The sequence below is a fragment of the Botryllus schlosseri genome, chromosome 5 (assembly GCF_051294905.1).
Source record: "Botryllus schlosseri isolate E-star chromosome 5, Bs_hap1, whole genome shotgun sequence".
Lineage (NCBI taxonomy): Eukaryota > Metazoa > Chordata > Ascidiacea > Stolidobranchia > Styelidae > Botryllus > Botryllus schlosseri.
In genome coordinates this window covers 1,973,997-1,998,872 of record NC_137240.1, presented here as the reverse complement: position 1 = coordinate 1,998,872, position 24,876 = coordinate 1,973,997, and the positions used below count along the sequence as shown (strand labels likewise).

Here is a 24,876-nt window from a genome sequence, read left to right as displayed (position 1 = left end):
TTGTCCATAGGCGCCTCAATGGCTGGCGTCGAATATTCCCATCCTTACGAGCTGAACTCGTCAGGACAAATGCCACCCCCAGGGAAAAAAATTATATGCCAGTAAAGAAATACCAATTTGAAACAATGTGTGTCTTTCAGTTTGGTACATTTTGGCGATTTCCATACCTTTTGACATAGCAGATATAGGTGGTCACGAAATAGCATCATGTAACGAATTCAATATAACAACGGGTCCGCCCGAAGATGTTTAATTATTATTTAGGTGTCCCACCTTTACCAAGACACCACACTCAGCTCTACCGGTAAATCTGATTACGTGAGCAGAGAGAGGATAAAAATTGATAGCAATATATATGCAATTCCTGACCATATTGACCGATTCAAACATGAATTATATAAATTTGTCGCTTTTCGCGCGTTTAGGCGAAGCACAGTGACTCACCAAACAGTACATGAAATAGGGTATAGCTGATATGTAAGGGCAAAAAGTCCACTGGTTGGGGGGGGGGGGTCTGGCGTCTGGGGTATGGTTTATCACCCTATTGGGGCCCAAGACCAACGTGTTTTTAGGGGACTGACGAATTGCTGTTACGGTCCTGATGGGAGTCAATTCGGAGGAATGACCTTTTTTTAGTCAACTCACAAAAATTTAGCTGTAATAGTGTAATTTCGAGGTCGAACCGAAAAGTTAAGCTTTGTCCTCATTAGTCAACTCGCCGGTGACCCCAGTTTGTATGCAAATTTTTCGGTACCCAATATTTGGGGGGCGATGATCGGTGTGGAGCTTCAAAAGGGGGCGATGAGACGAAAAAGGTTGGGAACCACTGATCTAGTTGCAAAAGTCCGTTGGAGACTTCACTGATGATCAAATATATCTACTTTTTCGGGATGTTATTCGTGTGGGCTTTCTCCAGTAGCCTATCAAGGACGGTTCTATACACTAATTATCCAGTTTTTATCCAGCAGAATGCCATCGTCTTAAATGATGGATAGAAGAAATGATTTTAGCCGCAATATTAACTATCTTAAACGTTCACCACGTAACAAGTGAAGAATTGGAGCCGTCGCTAGTATCCAGAAAACGGTATCGGGAAAGCAAGCCTCGATCTCAACATCGATATTTCGCGAAAAGCAATTTGTCAGCGCAGAACTTCGAAGCGGAAAAAATGGAGACGCACAGGAGTATGATATTGCTGGCGGCCACAGTTTGGATTATCTTAATAGGGTGCATTACTGGGATAATTCAAGACGGTTCGACCGAATCGAAACCGCGAAACTTTGCCATTCTGAAAAACGTATTGGAAGCAAGTAAAGTGAATTCTTGCAACCAAGTTTCAGAAAGGAATCTCACGAAGAAAAGAGAAAGGAGAAGCGTCACAGGTGAAATGAATTTCAAATGTAGATTTTTAACATTGGCAGTGAGTTTTGGACTGGAGATCTATTGAATTCACTATCCGTATGATAAAAATGATTGTGATATGTCCCTTTGGAAGCTTTTGGAATTTTTTAACAATGGTGAGTCGCTACGGATCCATTTTGATGTAGTAAAACTGTATTTTTTTGACAACTTTACGTGATTTTACGGGTGAAATCGTAAGAACCGCGCGAAATGGTCCCTGCATCACAACTTTTTGTAGATCGCATTCATTTGTAATGTCAGCAACCTCTTAGCAACAAGTAAACGTGTGCGACCCTCGACGAAATGTGGCGAGACATCGTAGTAGTATAATCCACAGGGGCATCAATGGGTTGGAGGTTCGAGTCCGTTAGAGGTCGACTCCACAACTCCTATACCCAAGTGTTGGAGGTTTATCTAGGCTCCTCCTCGCCATATCATCCGTGTAAGCGACGTCTTATAAAAGCCTAGAAGTGGGCCGTGCTACACGTCGGCAGTTACGGAAAATAATGAACAATATCGGCCTGGTGTAAATGACCATAGTAGTCGACAAACACCATGAATACCACAAACAAACCCTCGACGAAATCCACTTTTCAAGCTCCTTGCTTTAGTACTTTCAATACCTTTCTTTTTTCTTTACTTTCACTTGAATTAGGTTTAAGCGTCTTGGGAATTCTGCTTATGTTTTCTTCAGTTGGATGAATTTTTATTCGTCAGCGTCTCAATGCTAATTAAAACAGTCGAACTTTACAGCAGAGGACGACCTCGGCGAGCCAAGCTGTCTGGATGAGACTGACCCGATATACTACGTTTCCAAGTATCACAGATCAGGTGAGGTCTGGGTTTCGAACCTGTACTACTCTGGTCTATATCTTGGTAACGGCTGTGCAGTGTGCACTGTGCAATATAATCAGCAGCACAGACTTGAACAACTTGTAGTTGTAAGACTAATCTTGTTAAACTAATTTGTGAAATGCTCTTTGAATTATAATCTAATTTCTGAGTTACATGATCATGCCACATGATAACTGTATCCTGCAAAACGAGCCAAGTTCTCTACACAGACATTTGCCATTCTCGCGCTTATGAGAGCGAACTATTATTTGATATCAACGGAGCTTGATTTTTGTTGCAACTCTTTCTATTACTGAATTTAATTCAACTTCCAAGTTTCTACGAATTCACTAATTCTAAATCTAATCTAATTCGGAAAAAGCTGTGTACTGTGTAGCTATAATTCTAATTCTAGTCTAATTTGGAAAACATGAGCATTTTATGGTTGTCAAACTAAGTTACAGTCACAACGTGGAATTCGTGAGATGTGTGACACGATATGTGATATCAAATCACAATATCGTTTGATCAACTCACTAATCCATCAAATCTAACGACTATCGCGGCAACTGTACTTCATAATCATGCTCGTAACGCTTTCACACCATGACATAATCGCCGATTGATGTCATCAGAATAGAAATTGAAACGGTCATGGCGTTTTGAGTGGCTTAGAAACTCTACAGTCGCCAAATGTCCGACGTCGATTAGCGACTAATACCAGATTGGATTTCGCACGTTGCTAAATAAGGCTGGTTCCGTGGTAACGGGTTGAGTTTTTGTCGATATTGTCATGTAGATAGATGGGCACTATCATTTCATGGCGCGAGACCTTACCAGTGTGCGCTTAAGATTACTACTATATGTGACATATCGATTTCGCCTGTCAACATAATCCAAATTCGAAAGCTGCCACCTCTGATTAACTGCTCAAAGTATGCCAACCCTGGACCAAAAAACTTTTCGAAACTACTTGCTTGAGAACATTCAAGACCTTTAATATTCGGCTTCCACTTGAAATAGTGTTCACATGTCTTTAAAATCGCTAATCCTCATTGTAATTGAATTTGATGAAATTACTTCTACGTTTACTCTGGTAGCAAAGCTGTCCAGTGTCCACTCTGATCGCCTGCGCTCCAATCAGGCTCACCCGCGTCTGCGTTTTACATTATGTCTGTAGGTTAGGCCCTACGTTGTATGCCTATTGCCTATGCATAGGGAGTGAGATGTTTCTCAACAACTCTGAGTCTTTTTGAAACTATGTCCCTATATTGGTGACATCATGATAAAGTGTATCAGCGATTGAACCGTGTAGGCACATTTTAAATGAGAGTGAAACCCTGTAACTACATATTTTCTATATTTTCCAGTCTGCCATATGTCTGTGGAGCTCGCGTACGAAATCTTCTTCGGCAGGCAGCCGAGCGAAGACGAATTCGAGACGTGGTACCAAAAATGCGTGTCCAGGGAGATCGACGAGGCGTACATGATGTGGAAATTTGCAGAAAGCGACGAACACATGGACTTCTTGGGGATGAAAAGGGTAAGGAGACCCTACAATAGGACGTTATGTATTTCGTCCTTGATGTTTTTGCGACATATACACTGACTCATGATATATATACACACGATCGAAGTGCATAGTGCATACCATGAGTGCATGATGTGCATATCCCGCTGGACAAGGAAGGAGCAGATATAGCCTTGTAAGGCTTTCTCAGTCTTGCACCACCCCTCCATGCTATCCTGGAAATGCTATGCGCCAAGCGGGGAAGTCACGAATACCTGATTTACTGATCATGATTAGGTCCTACCCAAAGAAAATGCACAGCTTTTCCAAATTATATTAGAATTAGAAACTTGGAAACTGATTTCAATTCCTAATCAGAAAGAAATGAAACAAAACCAAGTTAACTTCATATCAAGCCAGAGCTCATTCCCATAAGAATAAGAATGGAAAATGCCCGTACACCCATGGCTCATTTCGCAATAGTCAGTTCTCCTGCTGCATTTTCAGTAATACCAGATTAGAACTAAAATGAGAGCCTAGAATCATTTTACAACTTTGATTAGTGTTAGTTTACCGGTATTTCTCTCGAATTAGTCTACCTATTCACGGACGCATTTCGATTGGCCTACTTATGCAGCCTTAGGCCGCATTTCCAGGACATATTGTCGCAATGAACTAACTGGACACCAAATGCCCATGTTAAACTGTCCATGTCCATTTCCGGTGAATTTCGGACTAATATACTGTTTCATATCGTATTACACTACCCACCGAAATCGCGAGTGGTCAATGGTCATGTTATGAACAGTTACTGCGGGAAGCGTTATGATCACGCAAAGCGCGAATTTTTTTCCAGATTCACATCCTTTCTCAGCCCATGTGATCGGATTCACCGGTAGAATTCATGGAGGGAGTGTTTTCGAAAATTTAGGGCAAGTTATAAATAATGGTGTATCTTCGGGTGGGCCAATTGTTATCATTCATGTCATTAGTTGTATGGTGTTATTTCTTGACCTTCCATCGGGATTGTTGGTATAGTGGGAGGGTCTTGGAATCGCACACACGTACCAGAAGCAAATTTCATTCGTGAGGAGCACACGATTCCAAGTCGGTATTTTTGTATGGAGCGCATCATTTTTCTCTGATATTCGCATCTGTACTGTGGGGCTCAGATTGCAAAGGGTGATACATATTAAAATCGAAAAATGAAGTCGAATTGAATCGCGCATAGTCGGTAGTCAATTCGTAAATTGAATTTGCATGCCAACGGCTGCCAAAACATACCAATTGAATTACGCGTCGACGGCCGCACAAATTACCTTCAACGGCCGCAGGTTGGCCACCCCTGGTGTACCTGGACAACGAGAATTATTATCTAGTTGTTCAATTCTGAGCAGTGTTGGGATCAAGTCACTACCTTCGAGTCACGAGTCATCTCGAGTCATTGCACATTTCGACTCGAGTCAAGTCAAGTCAATCGATTTTCGAAGGTGACTCGAGTCAAGTCAAGTCACCCGTTTTTTGGAGGTGACTCGAGTCACGTCGAGTCAAGTCGAGTCAAGTCACGAGTCAAGTCACAATTCAAGTCAAATTGAATTTTCGAAGTATGAGTCATGATTCAAAGTCATTACATTTTGCTAGCTGTGTGAAAGACAGATTAATTGGCCATTTATCTTAGGTGATCACTGATCAACGTAAGCATTGAGTCGTCTAAGAAACAGAGACACATTGCTATTAGATTAATTTACTACTCGTACGACAGCGTAAGCTGTGATCGTTTCGTTTTCGGTCAATTTATTTGTGATGTAACAATGGAGGATCAGTGCAACGTACAATCAGTGAATGACTGGTTGCTCCCACAAGTGACACTGGCGTATCTCGAACAATCCGAACATACACAAGAAGATACAGTGATTTAATCGACACCGTTTACTTAATGACTTGGAATTGACTCGTAAATTTTGCTCCGAGTCACGAGTCAATGCAGATTTCTGAAGCTCCGAGTCAAGTCAAGTCAAGTCATTTTTCAAAAGTGACTCGAGTCAAGTCGAGTCATACGAAAATGTTGAGTCGAGTCAAGTCATGACTCGAGTCATCCCAACACTGATTCTGAGCGACCCATTATCACATGATGGAATATCTATTATTCCCTTTGCTTTTTAGAAAGAGAAGCAGGGACGCGATTCCGAATCGCACGAAAAAGATTCTGACTCAGAGTCGGGACTGGTAAGTTATGTCGCGCTACAAACTCGGAAAAACTGGAAAATTGATTCCGGTTGTTTTAGGAGGTTGATGCGGAGGTGGAGGCAGAAATCCCCGTCACTATTCCGCTGAAGCTGCGAATAGAAGATGAAGAATACTTGGAAGCGTTGGACAATCCCGAGAGCGACGAATTCAAAGAGCTGTCAGACGCATACGCCGACGCGGTAACTTGAATCTTTCAGATGTTAGGCCAGTGGTTCTTAACGTTTACCGACCAGGCGGACGACTACGCAAATCTGCAAGCCCAAACTTTTGCCTGGCCGCAGAAACATAAATCTACCACATTACAAATCGAATACATCTCTATAGAACACTAGTGCTCAAAAATAACTGTGCATCAGCATTCAGCAATAGTGTTAAAAGAGCAAAACCATTAAAACAGGGTGCAACGTAGTGCTAAAGACCAACAGGTGATAAGCGCCAAATTTTTCTTTCGATAAACAACACCAAAATTAAACCATGATTGTCAAACAAAACAAAAAGATTGGAACGGATAATTACTACAAATCAATGTCACTTCTGTTGTACGAGTCCAGTGTGCGCATTGGGTTGTAACCAAGTCACAAGGTTCCGAGTCACAAGTCAATCTCACTTTTATCGTTTTGACTGGAGTCGAGTAGAGTCATTTTCGATTCACCACCTAGTCATGTCCGAGTCCAAGTCACGGAATAGAGTGTCGAGTCCGAGTCATAGTGTTTTGACTCGAGTCCGAGTCAAAATCATTGTGTTGGCTGTTCAGTTCCGAGGCAATGTCATGTGAGACCCACTTTTTACAACTCTGCTTGGTGATAATGAATGCTTTGCATTCATATTATACTAATTTTCCTCACTTTTAATAGTTTCTGGTAGCATCGTCAAGTACCAGTACTAATAGACGAGTGTGATAACTTTACTATTCTTCGAAATTACAATGAAATGCCTGTCTTGGTAGACCCAGTCTCGCGTCATATGACTTGGTCCGAGTCATGCACAATGACTCGAGTACAAGTCGAGTCAGTGCACAAATTGATTCGAGTCGAGTCGACTCATTTTTCATTTTGAAGAAAATGGCCCGAGTCAAGTCGTGTCAGTAGAAAATCGCGACTCGAGTCATTACAACCCTGGCCTTGACTACCAGGGAACCCCAAAGACTGGCTCAGGGAAACCCAGGATTCCGTGGGAACCCCGGTTAAGAACCAATACATTAGCCCAATCCCATTGCATTGCGAATGTGTGCGAGTAGCAATAATATTCCTTATCGAATCTTGCAGTTGCTCGAGCTACTCCGGGAAATGCCAGGCCTACTTGGAGTAAAGATTCTTGGATTCAAGTGAGTGCATGCCTTGACGATTGGAAAACATGACATAGTGTATCACAATGGATCAATGCACATATATTTTTCGATATCATAACTTTTCATCGCATCATACGCGAAATATTCCTGATATTCCTCGCATATCGCAATACTTCGACGTGGAACAGCACCTCAGACTTGGAGAACTATTGATAATTCTAGTTGTATGATCAGACTAATTATAGAGCGAAATGCCGGTAATCTAATTTCCGGTTTCCCCCGCAAATGCCATACAGGAGAACGATAAACTGCGAAACGGGCCAAGCTCGCTGCGTACATGCATTTGTTATTCTTGTGCATGCATATGGGAATGAACTCTGATATAATACGAAATGAGCTTGATTTTTTTTGTTGTAATCCTTTCTAATGCGAAATTGAAGTCAATTTCCAAATTTTCCGAATTCAGTAATTCTATTTATAACATAAAATGAAAAGAAACAACAACCCGGTAGCTATTATTCTAATTCTAACCAACAGAATCTGTTCTCAGAAAAGGAAGTCTAATCGTCTTTTACGAGTTGGTGTTCGACGACTCTGTGGAGACCGTCGCCAAATTGTACGATGATGACGCCGAAAACGAAGTTGATTATGACGACGCAGATGAGATACATCCATTTGACTATGAGAAATTTGCTCAGGTATTTGACACCTAGTCCCTGTAATAATCAGTAACTGCTGCTCACGCATAATTTAAAAGGTCTAGTCGGGACTTAACTATTTATACTCGATCACTTCATGCAAAGTATAAAATTGAATGTCTGAAAAATTGAATGAAGTACAGCACTTCATTGTAGTATATTCATATTGAAATAAACCCGAATATTTTCGGTTAACACTCGTACACACATTATGTAATTCTGCATTAAAGGTTCTTTGCATTTCATCTTTGAAGACTATAGTCTTAAAATTCACGTTGCAGTGCTCACAACCCGTGATAGTGTTTAAAATTGCAAGATACGCCTCTCTGACCAGCGCAGAAGACTAATTTGTGGGATTTTGTAATTCCATTTCGCAATCGTGATAAATGAGCTGTAATGACCACGACCTGACAAATTTAAAGAGTTTAAAAATAAAGTTTACAATTTTATTTTTCATCAAACATCGTTAGAGTCGTGCATATAGCTCAAGTCTAAACAAATATCTTTGAGTAACCTGAAAAAGGGGGATAGATTCCGCTACTAACGGTCGACTTCTGCGCAATAAAGTAAGGTTCCTATCTGGTATATCCATCAACACCATCTTTTTGTTGATTGTGGGAACCATGGGCAAAATCTGTGGTTGCGCTAGTAGTATACAATGATTTCCAACTAAGAGCATTGTAAATTTATATCTGACGAATAAGACAAGACCCTCGATCCGAATATGATTTATAATATATATATATGTGATTATAGAAGATAAAAGACAAGGTCAAAGGAGTGATCAAAGAAGCTCTAAGGAAAAAGCAGGAGGCGGGTACCATTTTGGATGAAGCGCATGTGGACCTAGAGTCAATTGACACGATTGCAGAAGACGAGGTCAATGATCTGGTGCAAATGGTAGGTTTGAATCGCAAACATCAAACTATTTCGTTAACTTATATACTAATTCACATTGACTGCCAATAAGGGTTGCGTGAACCCTGTCCGTGAACCATCGAGTAGACTTGTTTAGGTTTCGTACTGTATCAAATCTCGCCAAAACTTCATCGTGTATGGAGGCATTGCATCTCATCTCCGGTATATACCAGGTATACCTGGTATATACCAGGGGTGGGCAATTATTTTCCCCGCGGGCGAAATTAGAAGCAACAATATGTTGGCGGGCCGAGTCAGAAATTTTAGAATATCCAGAGTATTGATTTTATTTCTAAATTGGAAGCAGTGCCCCCAGACCAACCCCCATCGAGATGCACGACGCACTAGATGTATTGTATAGGCCGACACTAATTGGCAACGTTTATGCCCTAATCACGCGAAGCGCGGAATTTTTTCATGATTCATGATTCAATCGGTCAATAACATCATTGGTAATTACAAATAAATTGCTATATTGCTATATTTTTTAACCTCTCTCAGCCCACGTAGTGGCCTACTCAGTTTTACCGCTAGAGCTGAGAGGTACCGTTTTGGAAATATTCGGGAGGGCCCGTTGGTATATAATTACTTCGTTACATGTTGTTATTTCGTGACCTCCCGTTGGCTATAACGTGAAAAGATATTCAAATCACCAAAGCGTACCAAACTAAAAAGACGCACCCGATTCCCGATTGGTATTTCTTTACTGACAAATATTGCCTATGGACAATTAAACTTCGTGGTTTTCGGTCAACATAAGGGCAGTCCTTATCCGTCAAGGTTTTCTCGCTTTACATAGTTAATTTGATCAGCAGTTACAATTGCATTGCCTTGTCGGAATCCTCTGTTGGCCTGAAGTTCATTTATCTTGTTGCGTCGTGGCGCAGTAATGACTAACGCCGATATGCCCAATTCTAAAAACCATTGATCTCTAAATCGCGCCCAGCGCGAGAAAAATTTTGAATGAAGTTGCATAAATTTTCAAAAAATACCATCTGATTTATGTTCATTCACAAAATAATTTTGGGCGTCCGTCGAGCTCGCCACCCAATTTGAGGGTTTGGGTGCGGGAGTTACGGTCCCGAGGATAATATGTAGCTTATTGTCTTGGTAGCTGGTTTTCGAGAAGCGTGCAGCTTGCCGAAATGGCCTCATTGTTTAGCTAAGGTTGCAGTTATTAACCATCTTTGAATTTCAACTTTCGGCTTTCTTTTTTGACATCTTTTATGGGTGGTGATATATTCATAGAAATCATGAGCACTGATTCACTTGTTTGACGAATTTTGGATTTGGAAACACATCGCGTAGCAATTTAAAACACAGCCATGTAATGCGTAATGTCACAATGGAAACAAAGAAGGTTTGGTGACTTCTTGGGACTTTAATTCTAACGGCATAATTTGCCACTTTGACTTTACTTTGAATCTGCATTAGGCATGTGAGGTACGTATAGGCTGCGTAGAGCGTAATCACGGTATGTTAAAGAACAGGCTTGATGGTAAACGAATTTTTGGTTCAGTTTATACATCCTATGGTTTTAGTCCACTCAGCAGCATTAAAAAGTAGGTTTGATCTATGAAACTTCAAGCAACCTTTCGCGGGCCGCACAGAATCGCTCGGCGGGCCGCACTTTGCCCAGGCCTGGTATATACTATACCCGCAGAGGTCGTCACCTTCTCTAGTCAAATAGAAGTGGAAGTAGAAATCTCCAAGACATGTCAGAACTACTTCAAGTGGAAGCAGGAAAAGGTCGGAAAAGTAATCAGGAAAGTATTCTTAAAAAGTAGATTCGGTCGTGGGGTCGCACGCTTTCAACAGCAGGAGGTGGTTACAAGTTCAAGTAGGTGAAGTGGTCCTGTAACAGAGGTTCTTACAGTATGGGTCGCGACCAAAACACGGGTCGCGAAGGGTCAAAATTTGGGCCGCGGCCGCACCAAAGCGATTGTTTTAGAGGTATATGTGATATTTGCTGAATTGGGTTGCAAGGATAAATATCACGTGACATCGAAGTCGATGAATCATATGACATGTAGCTCATAACACCGCGTTGCGTACAATTGGTTATCTTCACATTCTCTATATGCCAATAAAACGTAGCATACTGACATCAGAAATGCATTCATTTCAATGTGTGAGACTTGGGTTGTAAGATGTCATTAGAATAGGGTTGCCATGTTTAGAAATTGGGAAAGGAGGCCACTGAAGCGAAACAGAAAACCATATTTATACAGCCAATTTCATTGGGTTGACTAAAAAAAGGTCATTTATCCTATTTGACTCCCGAAATACCCGTTTCCCCCATATATTGTGAGTGTTGACAAAAAATGGGTCATTCTTCAGAATGGACTCCCGCATAATAACCCATCGACACTCTTTTAGTCCAAAACGTAACGTCTTTCGTGGTCTTTTTGGACATTTTAGGCTAAAAAAGAGGACGAATTGTCAAGGTACCCTACATCCGATAGTCGTCGAGCATGTCTGCATTCAAGTCGAAATACAGACAATTTCTTCTAAACCAGTGGTTCTCAACCTTTTTTTAGACAGGCCTCCCTTCATGATGGTGAAAAATTTCGCGCCCCCCTTATCGTCATATCACAAAATCCAACTGGGATGCTAGCAACCCCAACAGATTGTTTGATGGCATGGAAGGTTATGACTGTTGATGAGAGAATTCAAAAATATGAAATTCGTTTCATATATAGAGAAACACGCGTGAATTGGAGGTAAATCGCGCCCAGCGCGAAACAAATTTCAGTTGACCTTCGCGCCCCCCTTCAGATGCTTTCACGCGGCCCCAGGTTGAGAACCACTGTTCTAAACGAATACTAGTCAGCCTTCAGGATTAGCGGACCATATACCTAACATATCGATCTCGCCTTCCACCACATGTCACCTTATTTTGTCGCTTGCCTTTTATATTCTCTGCTTTACTTTTCATTCAGTGTACAATGTACATGTATCTTCTCTACTTCGCCTAGGTTAAGGTGGGTGTCTGATTTCAAAGACTACTCCAAGTCGTTTCGACACCTTCCTATCTATTCATTGTATCGCAGTTTTTTGGTGCTTTGAAATGATGAAATATGAAATGATGTAATAAACTGATACTGATACTCATCGCGGTATAAAAGTTCAAGAACCACTGTCCTGGAACATAAGCACTTCAATAAGAAGCTCACCCCTAAAAAGTAGAAGATCATCCATAGTGACGACCTCTGGACACACCCTTCCGATGATAATTGATTTCAGATTTAATGCGTTCTGATTTCAATTCTAGAATCCTGATGCCCCTGTCGTCACTCTGGACCTTACCTCTCGCAACCACACAGCGAACAACGCAACTCATGTAGAGGAAGTTACTCCCGAGTACGAATCGGAAACTGATTCAAGCCCACAAACTGAAACAGAAGATAAAAGTGAATCGAGCGGAAACAGCCCGGAGGAACCCGAATACTCGAACGCTGGTGTACCAACAACATCTGCTCCGCACACTGTCGAAGACTCTACTACCGATTCAACCACAGGTGGTGAAAGTAGATGTAGTCTACTCAAACAGAAGTAGGAATAAGGCAGGCTGTAGATTTATTCTCAATTACAAGTATATAGAAGTAGCGATTTACGAAACATGTCAAACGTAGTTACAGTGCAATTAGAAAAAATGGCTTGAAGAGTATACTGAAGTAGTTGCATACTTTAGAAACAGTTGATTAGGCTACTGAAAACCTTCGTATTTAACAGATGTTACGCAATCTCAAGGAGCAGATCTAGAGAGCGATAGCCAGCCCGATCTTGCTGAGCAAAACGACTCGCCAACTCACAACGATAACTCAACAACGGAACCCCACCGAGACATGGGAAGTTCTGAAAACTCGGAGGACCACGACATTGAACATAATGACGCAACACTCGCCAATGATAATGCCAACCACGATGGATCGAAGTATGAAGAATCGAACGAAGAAAACGCAACGGACCAAGATGCAATCAAACACGAACCAGATACCAAAAAGTCGGATGATATTTCGCACACAGAATTACCGCAAAGCGACTTACAGGAGCCGAGTTACAGCCCTTTGCAATCGACCACCGGTAGTAACAACGACAGCGATAGCAATACTCCAACAGCTATCAATGAAGACGGATTTCCAATGACAAAAGAAGATGATGAAATCGTAGTTACGACTACGGAATATCCCAGACAGGAAGTAAGTTGATGCAGATGTACGTGGGGTTTACCAGTGACGAAGTAATTCAACTTTTTCCTATAGTAACAAGTATAATTTTCGTGTATTTTTCTACTCCGCAGTATGTTAGGTAAAACTATTACTTTTTACAGTTTGGATTATAAAAGTAATAAGTAGTTTTGAGAATGGTTTGTATCATTTTTATGGGTTAAACTGTGACGTCGACTGGGCGAACGAGCGCTTGAGGGGCGTACGGTAACTTAATTAGGCCTACTCATGTTATCCTCGGTCCGGCCCATTTATCACGTTGCTATCCTACTTCTGCTTGTTCTTTCATCAAAATACTTACTTTTGAAACTTTGGATTTTGGAAAGTAGAAAGTAGTTTCGGGATACATTTCTGACACTTTCATTGATGAAATAGCTCCTCTACCCCGGCCAATGAATATATTTTACGGTATATTTACGGCATTACTTCTATTTCTACTCGAGTATAGCAACTTTTAACCAGAGGTGGTCAGTAAAGAAGTACTACTTTTTCGAGGTGCTCAAGTAGGTTTTGTGTACTCCTCAAGTAGTTATGATTTTCGACAACGCTAATAATCGCTACTAATAGCCTACTTGTAATTGAGTAGAAATTTTATACTCGAGTACCAAAGCTGATTATACTTTGACTAAATCTGACGTCGCATTCATTTCAACTTATGACAAATTCCATATTAATACTGAAAAAAACCCGTATATATTTAGCTGACACACGTCAGTGTTAATCGTCAGCAACTGGTTACCCCTGTCGAGTATTAGCTGAAAATCGTTGGGTTTATTTCAATATGAATGTATATTATATTCAATTGTGTATTGAAGTTCACTATACCTTTACCAATCTCTTCAAATTACATATGGTTTCAGCACGTATCCACTACAGCTCCTACTACATATCCAGCGATACCTAGCGTCGGCACACTGGCGGATATTGGAAACTCTTTTGAGCCTGTCACTACATACCCTACACCAAAAACCACGCAATCTACATACGAATCCGTCACTACTTCAGCAGCAGAAGATTTTGCAACAACTGACGACATCACCACATCTCCAGCGACGTATCCATTGACATATCCTTCACCAACTGACTCGACGTTGATGGAGCAGCCTTCTCTTCCGATATCTCAAACCACAACAGCGCGTTCTACCACAAGTCCGAGCATTACCGAGACTACAACTACTACAGCTACGAGTGTCCCAGTCACAGAAGCTGAAACGACTACTGGTGTTGACGAAGAGAATATTGGTTTGTATCGATTTTTGCTGTGAGAGATTATGGTGTGTGTGGCAGCCATTGTGGCAGTCTAAGAAGTCATTGTTGGTATTCAAACATACCTAGACGTAAATTCGTAAATGTGTACTAGTTTTGCCTGAAAAACTGAATACTGCGAAGTAGAAGTCGAAGAAATAGTCTAAAAACCACTTGAATAAGTAGGCTAAACCTGCTTGAGTACTCAATAAAAGTAGCATTATACTTTGTTACTGGCCAGCTTTGAATCTAAATCGCGTCAGTGCCATCGTCAGACGCAGCCTTGTACAGCTGGATAATTCTAGGTGTAAAATTAGACTAATTATAGTGAAATGCCGGTAGACCAATTCCAATCTAATTTGTCAAATGTTTCTACGCTCTCATTTTAATTCTAATCTAATTTTTGGTCTTCCTGAAAATGCTACAGGAGAACTGTATATTGCGAAAAGAGCCAAGCTTGCCGTACAGACATTGGCCGATTTGATATGAACTGATTGCGATTTTTGTTGTATTTCTCTCTAAATCTGAATTGAATCCAATTTCCAAGTTATTGCGAATCTAGTATTCTAGTTTTAATCTAGTTGGGGATAAAAACGTGTAGTAATAATTATGATTCTAATCGATTTCAGGAAAACTGAAAATTTTCTATAGTCGCCCACCTCCGGTCAGACAAATGTCTTCCGTTTTAGATAACACCCCTCCGGACTGGGACACTGAATACTTGGATAGTCTGGACGACGACTATCACTACGATTACGGATACGAAAGTGACATCACTGACGATGATGTAACGGTTTCAGAAACGCCGCCTGGCGATTCCACGACATCGACGGGACGCACTACCGCAGCGACAACCACAGAAGCGACTACTGTGTCATTCGGGTCCGGAGAATCAGAACTTGACGAAGTCACGTCAGTCAATAGTGGCGAGATGCAGGCGAACACCGTGGAGAATGCGAACAGTTCTAAAACCCAGATACCTTCAACACCGGAACGGGCAGAACCGGTCGTGAAGGAGGAGAATAATCAGATGGCCGTCAATTCAACGTAAATATCAATCTCAAACTAACTGAGGCTTAGCTCAATAATATATTCATATTGGAATAAACCCGAATATTTTCTGCCGTCACTCGTCAGTGAATAGCAGATAAGAAACATTGTATATGAACAATCCTATCGCCAACTATGACGATTACTATTGTTGATATACAATATTATTTCCAATTCTCTACTAGTCGACAACGATTACGCCTGACGAGCGACAATCGAACATATTCGGGTTGATTTCAATATGAGTATATGAGTTACCGCTATGCATGGGCTACAAGTGATGCAACTTTATCCCAAAAGTACTTTCTACTTTTTTGAATCAAAACATGCAAAAAGGTTGCGGTTTTACCTAAAAGGCTGTTTGAGTAGAAGTGGAAATACTGGCAGTATAAAAAACATAACCACTCAAATGCAAGTGCAGTGCAAGCAGTCAAATCATACTTTGAGCTCTCCGAATGAGTATTTCGCCCTACTGACCACCTTTGCGTCCAAATTCCATAAATGAGTTTCTAGCTTTGAACAGTGCCAATGCATGAAAGATTTAAATATCCGTTTTACTTGCTAAATCGTAACATACCAGCATATTATTGAAAACTTAATTTGTCGATGCTTTTATCAGTCGTACTATCGTTTTTTCTAACGATTTCAGAGTTCCCAATCAAACAGTAATGATGAAATTGAGAGTCACAAACATGAATTACACGAAAAATCTCACCGATCGTCAGAGCGAAGAGTTTCAATTGCTGGAAGCCAAATTCAGCCAAGTGAGTTGTAGTTATATATTCCAATTCCTATTAATTCTTTTATTTAGGTGGTTTGTAACATACAAAGCGCTACTGGTGACACAGGGTAGGCATATTTCGCGTTACCTTCAAATGGGAACGGCATCACAGTTCATCACATATAAATTTATAGCATTCCACAACTATCGTTCATCAAGTCGATATATGATCCGTAAGGCAGCTACAATGTTGAGTACCTTTTATTACATTCAAGGATATACTTTGGTATGCGAAAGTTGACGCATAAACCAACGTGGATAAATTCCTCGATCGATTATGATTTACGTGAATGATGCTCCAACAATATTCACATAATGCAATAGTATGGTATGTGGTTGAGGAGATGGTGGGACGAATACGAGAAAAAACTTTACAGCATGACATCCCAGCCAAATTGCGGTGACGTGATCCACAAAAATTATTAAAATACATCATTACAAGAGTTGGATCAATTACATTATTTCAGTTCAATTACAATTACAATTACTTTCATGCATGTTTCAATTACATTACAATTACAATTACACCATGCTAAAAATATCAAATTACAATTACAATTACAATTACTCCTTGCACGCTTCAATTACATTACAATTACAATTGCTGCTGTTGAACATGTAATTGAATAATCATAAATTCAACCGTGCTCCTTGACAACCGTAGCGTCGTAATTAACAACAATTCAAGTATTCATGTTTTATTCATGATACGCAAATACCCGGTAATTAATAAAAGAAAAACGTTTTCGAACTATTGCAGTATGCAGTATGTCGTTGAAAAAAGTATTATAATCATGCACGGGTTGGATTTGCGTATATAGTATATAATTAAAGAAATAATATTATTTTTATCGAGGGACGTAGGAATTAGGATGAGTGGTGGAAACAAAACCATGCTTTGTCAGATAAGACGTTATATAATATCCGGTGGTCTGGTTAGTTAGCCAGACGAAGTAACGATGCAGCATCGTGATCTGAAATCGTATTGTAGATTGCCAACCCATGCACGGATAGATGCGCAAGATGTGAGTCACGGATGAATGCACCGACAAACGTACTGCAGAGCCGGCTAAAAGCAGCAAACTTTGTAGTCCTAGAGCTGGCGATTCAAGCGTCCAAATTTGATGCATCTGGTCTTTATCGTAAGCTATTGATGCACTAATTCCGAAAATACAAATTAAAATCTCGTCAGGGCAATGTAACTGCTCCAAAATAGCCGTTCAAGGCCGACTGTTCTGAAAAGTGAGAGCGTCGCAGCAGCATGACCACAACAATGACCAATTACTCCCAGCGATTGTTCAGAACAATGCCGATTCCCAGACTTTCACGACTATTTTGGGATGGTACCATTGCCTGGAAATATACTTTTATTGCGGAATCAGTGCTACACTAGCTTTCGATTAGGACCATACATATCAAATTTCGACACTTGGATCGTTAGCTATGGGACTATCAATTCTGCTGCTTTTAGCCGGCTCAGCAGTTCGCTTCTCGGCGTATTCAATCGTGAGTCACGTGTTGCGAATCCATCCGTTGGTTAGTAATCTAATAATTGTATACAATGGCAGCCGAGGCCAGCATCATCATCATCATCATCATTGGTTTATTAGCAATTTTATCAGTTCAATACACCACAAAAAATGCGATACAATGAAAAGACAGGAAGATGTCGAAGCGACAAGGAGTAGTCTATGGAATCTGACACCCATAGCATAGCGGTAAAAATGAAAAACTTCGCCCGCAAGGGCGCAGTCAAGGGCTTCCTCGAATGGATCCACCAAATTCCTTGTCGACATTTAAAGAGAATGCATTATAAGTCAATTATTTTATGTTGTGCTTGTCAGGTCTCAATAGCAATTTAATGTAATTGAAATTGTAATTGAGCAAAATTTTTGTCAAATTACAATTACAATTACACAAAATAAAAATGCTTCAATTACAATTACATTACAATTACATTGAAATATGTAATTAATTACATTCAATTACATTACAAATTACAATTGATCCAACTCTGATTACAATACGAAGGCAGTAGAATGCTGTAGCCTATTAGTGCTTCTAATAAATTCATAGGGCTGTGGCATATCGAGTACATGAGGGAAAGGTACTCGAAGTGTCCAAATACGTACTATTTCTGCATGCGACCACGGAGTGAATAGAGCAACTTACGTTATGAAATTGCAGGGGGCATCTTCGCAAAAACGTCAGGGGTGTACCATCTAAAAATAGTACACTGAACACTCTCGTATTCGACATTTCATGCTGATGACGTCATACTTTGTAATACGATTGTTGATATACGATGTTCTTTTGAATTCTCTACTAGTTGCTGACGATTATCCCTGATGAGTGTCAGCCGAAAATATTCGGGTTCATTTCAATATGAATATACTATTCAATTGTAAATTCCTAAAAAAGAGCACCTTTCGGCGACCTGCCTATAGACACTTTCAATTTATTGAAAAAAGAGGACAAATCTTCTTAAAAGAGGCCGTATGGTGACCCTAAACTTCATGAAGTGGTTATATGAATTCAGATTACTCCTATACGTAATAGTTTTCAGTTTTTTAAGCAAAACTAGGGGTGGAAAACGTACTTTTCTACTTACTTGGAAATCGAGCCTTCTATTTGTTCTTGATTCGAACCAATGGTGACTAATTTAACAATCCCTGTCTAAAACCATAGCCATTTAAGTAAGTGATGCCAGTAGACAAACGTTCTCGAATATTCTGAAAAAGCTCTTCAATACTGACCACCTCTGTATATACAGTAACGCTATATTTACTTCCGTGTTTTGCAGCTTTTGAGACCTCTGCTACAATCTCTGGAAGGCTTCGTCGACATGGAAGTGCTCGGCTTCAGTTACGGTTCTCTGATCGTCAACAACGAGATTTTATTCGCGAAAGTCGCGCCCGACAACGTCAAGGAAGAGGTCAAGGAACGAATCAAAGCGGCCGCGGCCTATTTCAAATACGCCCGCTTGGCCGTGGATGCCGATTCGACGGAAGTCATAAGACGTACGCAAAATTACGTGATTCACAATTAGAATTGGTGAATTAGCGAAATGCCGTAAATCTACTTCGAATCTAATATGCTCTCATTTTGATTCCAAACTAATATCAGGTTTTCATGAAAATGCTACAGCAGAATTGTTAGGTGCGAAACGAGTCAGGCTCGATATACAGACATTTGCCATTCTCATGTTATAAGAATGCTCTCTGATTTGATGTGAACCGAACTTCATATTATTGTTGTGTTTCTTTCTAATCTAGAATTTAATTCACTTTCCCAGTGTTTGCGAATTCCGTCGTTCTAATTTTGATCTGATTTGGAAAAGCTGAAAGTTTTCTAGTTGTCAAATCTGTACTAGATACTTGAAAGTATAAATACTTCGTTGCCAAGATAGTATGCATCATATATGGTACAACATAAGTTATTTATTTTGAGCGTTACCCCATTCTTATTCACCGGACTAAATGGCAACGATTTCTTTTCGGCGTGTATTTGAGGGAATGTTTTTTGATGACAAATATTTCAATTTTTTACTTCAAGTGATGCTAATAGCATTTCCCTGTGCATTTATCAGCTGACGAAGCAAACCTTTGCGAATTTGTGCAATGTCATTTGTACTCCAACTGCGTGGTAAGGAACGGATACAGAACGGAATGTGTTTGTCGACCTGGATATATGTGAGTGCTATATATTGATAATAATCCGTCAGAAATATACTCGAATTGAATAAACCCTACACTCGTTGACAGTCCAATAGACCCGTCTCAATGCGTATCGGTATGCAGCCTCGACCAAGGCTATTGTCAGAATGGTGGAAAATGCGAAATAGTTGAAGGAAAAGGACCCGTCTGCAGGTAAGATGAAATCTCGTGTAACGTACCTAATACAGCGACCCTTTACTAGTATGTCATCAAGTCCAACCGAGCTCAATTTATATGACACTAATTACATGACAAACCTTAACACAACCAAAATTCCAAGGAAATGGACTCATCAATCCATCTCCAGTCACACCGTAGTGTCATACAACGATTTACTGCGATTGGTCTACTTCACACTTTCCATTTGGCTGCTCGTGGTCCAGGAACCCCCCGAAATCAGCCTCGAATGTTGCATTGTAACGGGTTCGAGGTCGACTCCAGAATTCCTGCCTAAGTGTTGGAGGTTTATTTAGGCTCCACCTCGCCACGTGATCTGCGTAAGCGGTGTCTTATAAAAAGCACTGAAGTGGGTCGGGCTACAAGTCGGTAAATACGGAATAAAAATTAAACAGTATCCGCCTGATGTAAAATGATTAATGTGGTCGAAACACCATGGATATCAAACAAACAAACAAAAAGCATTGTAACGGAATTTGGCATTGTAACGCAACAATGCCTTCTGAAATATTACTGCACTGCTCGGAGCAAGTGCGGAAGAAAGGGAGAGTGTGAATGCTCAATCGCTTGCGCAACAATGGCCAATGCGTTTGCGGTTTGCGCTGCTCCCACACGACATGGTTTCGTCACAATATCAATCTCTGTTACAATGTAACATTCGAGGCTGATTGTGGGTGGTACCAACCACGAGCAGAATAAAATTGATATTTTCGCAATCAGTGCCGCGCAGTAGCTTTCGATTGATACCAAATTTTTCAAACTTCGCGCTCGGCAAGCCGGTCAAAAATTGCCATCAAATTTCCTTTAGCCAAATGGTAAGTGTGACGTAGACTAATCGTAGTGAGATTCGCTTGTGTCCCACCATTGTATGGTCACGCCCTCGTGCAGTATAAATTCCAAACGGCAATATAGAACACTCTCAAAATATAGGATGCCATATCTCGCACAGTTATCGATAGTCTCATTTCCTTTCAGGTGTGTGGTCAGCTTCAACTGGGGTTTCAAAGGGGAGAAGTGTGAGGAACCTCTACCAAGATCCATCCTCCTCGTGAGCTCATCGACAGGTGCAGCGTTACTTGTATTTTTCATTTTACTCGGAGCCTTCTGCTACACAATACACCGTCGCAAGAAGAACGCCAAAGCTCAAAAAAGAGAAAAGATGGCGGACAAGGACTTTATGAGGTGAGAATGTCATTTTTGACCGGGTCCATGCATATGAAAGGTTATGTGACGTTGCTGAAATCTAATTAGTAAATTGGCACCATTCTCATTACGCAGAATTGATGGCGTGCATGATCCACATTAGGGGCGCTCAATCTAGACAACCTAAATATCTCATGGGGTGAACGGAAAATTTTTGCTATTTTTCATACAATAAATCCAAAACTTTCTTCTCTCGTAGCAATGCGGCTACTGGATGGAATTGAACCAAATTTCGTGTGCAGAGTTTTGCAGCCAACCTAACCATTTTATCAAGTAGCTAGTAACATTTGGAAAAAAATATTTTCGAACACCCCATAATCCGCATAGCCACATAGCCCCGATGATAACTCCCGTGCGAATATCTCGAAATCTAATTCTAAACCAACTTCAACTTTTACTTGGTGCGAAATTTGATACTATTATCAGGGCCGCTCAGTCGATGTCGTCTCCGGGACAGCGAAGGTCAGAAGATCTCCAGCGCGTCAACCCAGTATTTTTGACGGAAAATGAAACACAAAACAAAGGTTCAGAGAACGCAATCCAAGGTGAGGCTTTCATCATATTTATCGCGAAATTAGTAGACCGATAATATTCTATTATCATTTCGCTAATACTCAACTTCATCCGTGCCAATTTTTCGCTGAATACTGTCATGGGTTTCAGAAGGCTATCGTGGGGCTTATCTAAGTGATATTCGTTTGTAGCAACGATATTATTGCATGTCTACAAACGTAAATAACTGAAAATATTCAATTTCGAAAGGGAACCCGATGAGTAATTGTTGTTTCATGAGTCGGGTCTATAGTCAACGAGCATAGTCTAACAAAATTATTTCAAATGTATGAAACTTATGCTACACGGGTTCTGGACTCGATACACAAGTAAAGTAATTTACCATGCCCTATAATTTACACGTAAGATAGTGAAGGTACACAATGAAGCTATTGGTTCCGCCTCTACCTGAACGAACTTGAATATTCAGTTGATCTTCTGCAGGTCACTGTCCTCATGGCTCTCCTCACAGCCTATCTGATAGATCAATAGGATCCATGTCGACGCACAGTTTCGTTGTTCATGACCATGTAAGTTAGGTAGAATGTCAAAGGCTGTTTATTGCAATGCAATAAATCGTAGCGCTACTTTCGTCGCAGTATCAATGGTAGATAATATATAGATAGGTAGGTATAGGCGATATCGAAGATCATGCTGATGCATCACTTATAAAAAATAATATTCTCGTCATTTACCGACCTATAATGTCAAAGTTTTATTTGAATTAACTCATAATATATATCATTTAAAATATTATTTTTAATTCGACCATAACACATTTTGCTGGTGCACTCGGGCTATTGTTAACTTGATGACTTCGTATACCTTCCATGCAGACTTGTCTTCAGTTTCATTATTTCTCGTATTTTCCATCAATTTATTATGATAACAAAATAGTACCTGATAACAAATGTTTAGTCGAAGACACTCGAGGTACAGAACTTCAATACAATTGAATAATATTCATATAATAACCTCGAATATATTCGGCTGACACTCGCCAGTAACTATAGTAGAGATTTCAGTAGAACCTTGTTTTTAAACAGCCTTATCACTATCAACAGCCGGATTCTCTACTAATTGCTGACGATTATCCCTGACGAATGACAGCCGGCAATACTAGGGTTTCTTTCAATATGCATATATTTCGGGATTACATTTTAGTATATGTTACTAAATATTTTATTTACTTTCCTAATAATTCTGTTATTGATGAAAAAATAAACATTTAACTGTAATCTTGTCGTTTTATACAGTCTACACGGCTATAGGAATATAATGTAGTGTTAACTGGGCTTAGGTAAATGCAGCGTCCTCCGTTGTTGCGCCGTATCCATGGCCATTGTCTCTCGACCAATCAGCGTAAAGTTTGGTTTACGGCCGTATTCAAACTTGTCGTTATCGCGGTTATAAGATTATTCCGTACCATGTATCGCGGGTGCTATGGGCTTTTATTTTCAATAGCTGGCAAACAACGGCCCACTGCCAAGCGATTTAAGCTCGCCTGCTCGAAGATTGCTGCGTCTCCAAATAGAGAGTTACGCCAATCACAAGGGAACGTGGGGAAGACGAAACTTGGGAGAAATGGTACATGTTGGTGCGGGTATTACCGCAGCAATATTTAGTTAACGTATCATATTTGGAAATTTGAATCGACCGCGCAGCTTTTTGATTTTCAATTGAATAATATATTCACATTGAAATAAACCGGAATACTGTTGGCTGACACTGACGCTTTTGTATTCACGTTTATTTATATCTGGTAATATCTATATAGTGTTGCTAGGCATTTGAACATGCGACACTTTAGCATGCGACTTCACAACCCTAAAACTAATATTAACCGTGAAATTAACCCTGAACCTAAGCCTGTAGCCTAACTCTTAATCTATCTCAACCAAATATCTTACCTTAACCCACTTAACGAAGTGTCGTATGCTATATTATGTCGCATGCTCAAATGCATATTTCCACCATCCATCTATATTCAAGTTCTTTGCGATAAGCTTTTCTGATATAGTTGAAGTTAATATAATTATTTCTATTAAGAATATGAGATGTCCGAGACCAGAGCCTGTGGGAGGTCGCAGAAGAGTTGTCACGGAAGAAGATATCGAACTCTAAGTTGATATGAGATGGGGTGATATTCGCGAAACATGGATGCTGAACAACGAAATCAGACGCACCCATTGTACATATTTTTTCTATTGCCTGACCAAAATATCCGCTGACAGTCTTCAAATTTACAGTCATTTCGATTGTCCCTACTAAAAAGCGCCCCGAACTTCTATATGTATGCCGACTTTGTGATCCCTTTTTTGTGATGCCTTTTCGCGTGCCTATCCCAAGCCGAAGCCGAAGTCAGTGGTTCTGAAACTTTTATAGACACGCCCCCCTTATGACGCTGAAAAATCACCCCCTCCTTATCGTGATATCACAAAATAATTAAAAGAGCAAATAGAATGCTAGCAATTTCAGCGGTCAGTATGAAGGCGTGGAATGTTACGGCTGTTGATGAGAGAGTTGTCGGATATGAAATTCGGACTACACTCGGAGCAATAACATGGACAAAGAGTTAAATCGCGCGGGGCGCGAAAAGAATTTCCGTTGACTGCGACTCCGCGCCCCCTTCAGATGATTCCACACACCCCAGTTTGAGAACCGCTGCTCTAAATTATGCATAAAGGGAAAAAAGTTATTCACACAACTACCAAAGCGTACAGTACACGCGATAACTGTATATTCGCATCACGAAAACCAGATTATCTGCAGTGCCGTGTATGAAAATGAGTTCGTGACTTTCGTCTGATCTTTATAAGATAGGTCTGATAAAGTGCAAACGGTAATTCATTTCTAGCAACGCTCTATTATTTGCTAATGTGTATTCAAATTTCTCATGAATTAAAATGTCTGGGTGCCAAGTGTCAAGTTGAAACCAATAAATTTTGATGAGTGTAAACGCTGGTAATGATAGAGGTAATCAAGACAAACCTGGTAAATACTATCTACTTTCATTTAGTCATCTAC

The 24,876-nt window shown here is 40.4% G+C and overlaps 1 protein-coding gene across 5 annotated transcripts; it reads left to right on the top strand.

Annotated features, from left to right (window-relative positions):
* Positions 1 to 924: 924 nt before the first annotated feature.
* Positions 925 to 24,808, top strand: LOC145439584 (uncharacterized). Of its 5 annotated transcripts, none has more exons than XM_080317084.1 (21): positions 926 to 1,382; positions 2,158 to 2,232; positions 3,606 to 3,778; positions 5,909 to 5,971; positions 6,031 to 6,171; positions 7,258 to 7,316; positions 7,831 to 7,978; positions 8,735 to 8,878; positions 12,171 to 12,417; positions 12,632 to 13,098; positions 13,986 to 14,367; positions 15,060 to 15,417; positions 16,070 to 16,184; positions 19,005 to 19,221; positions 19,791 to 19,893; positions 19,966 to 20,070; positions 21,070 to 21,276; positions 21,724 to 21,842; positions 22,294 to 22,379; positions 23,314 to 23,436; positions 23,899 to 24,808. In XM_080317084.1, exons 1-21 carry the CDS (start codon positions 1,001 to 1,003, stop codon positions 23,971 to 23,973), a joined length of 3,789 nt encoding a protein of 1,262 aa, XP_080173210.1. In that variant the 5' UTR covers positions 926 to 1,000; the 3' UTR covers positions 23,974 to 24,808. The 5 variants fall into 5 exon arrangements, with proteins under 5 accessions (XP_080173212.1, XP_080173213.1, XP_080173210.1 ...); XM_080317083.1 differs by having other exon boundaries at positions 2,155 to 2,232; XM_080317085.1 differs by having other exon boundaries at positions 927 to 1,382; positions 2,155 to 2,232; positions 15,171 to 15,417.
* Positions 24,809 to 24,876: the final 68 nt, after the last annotated feature.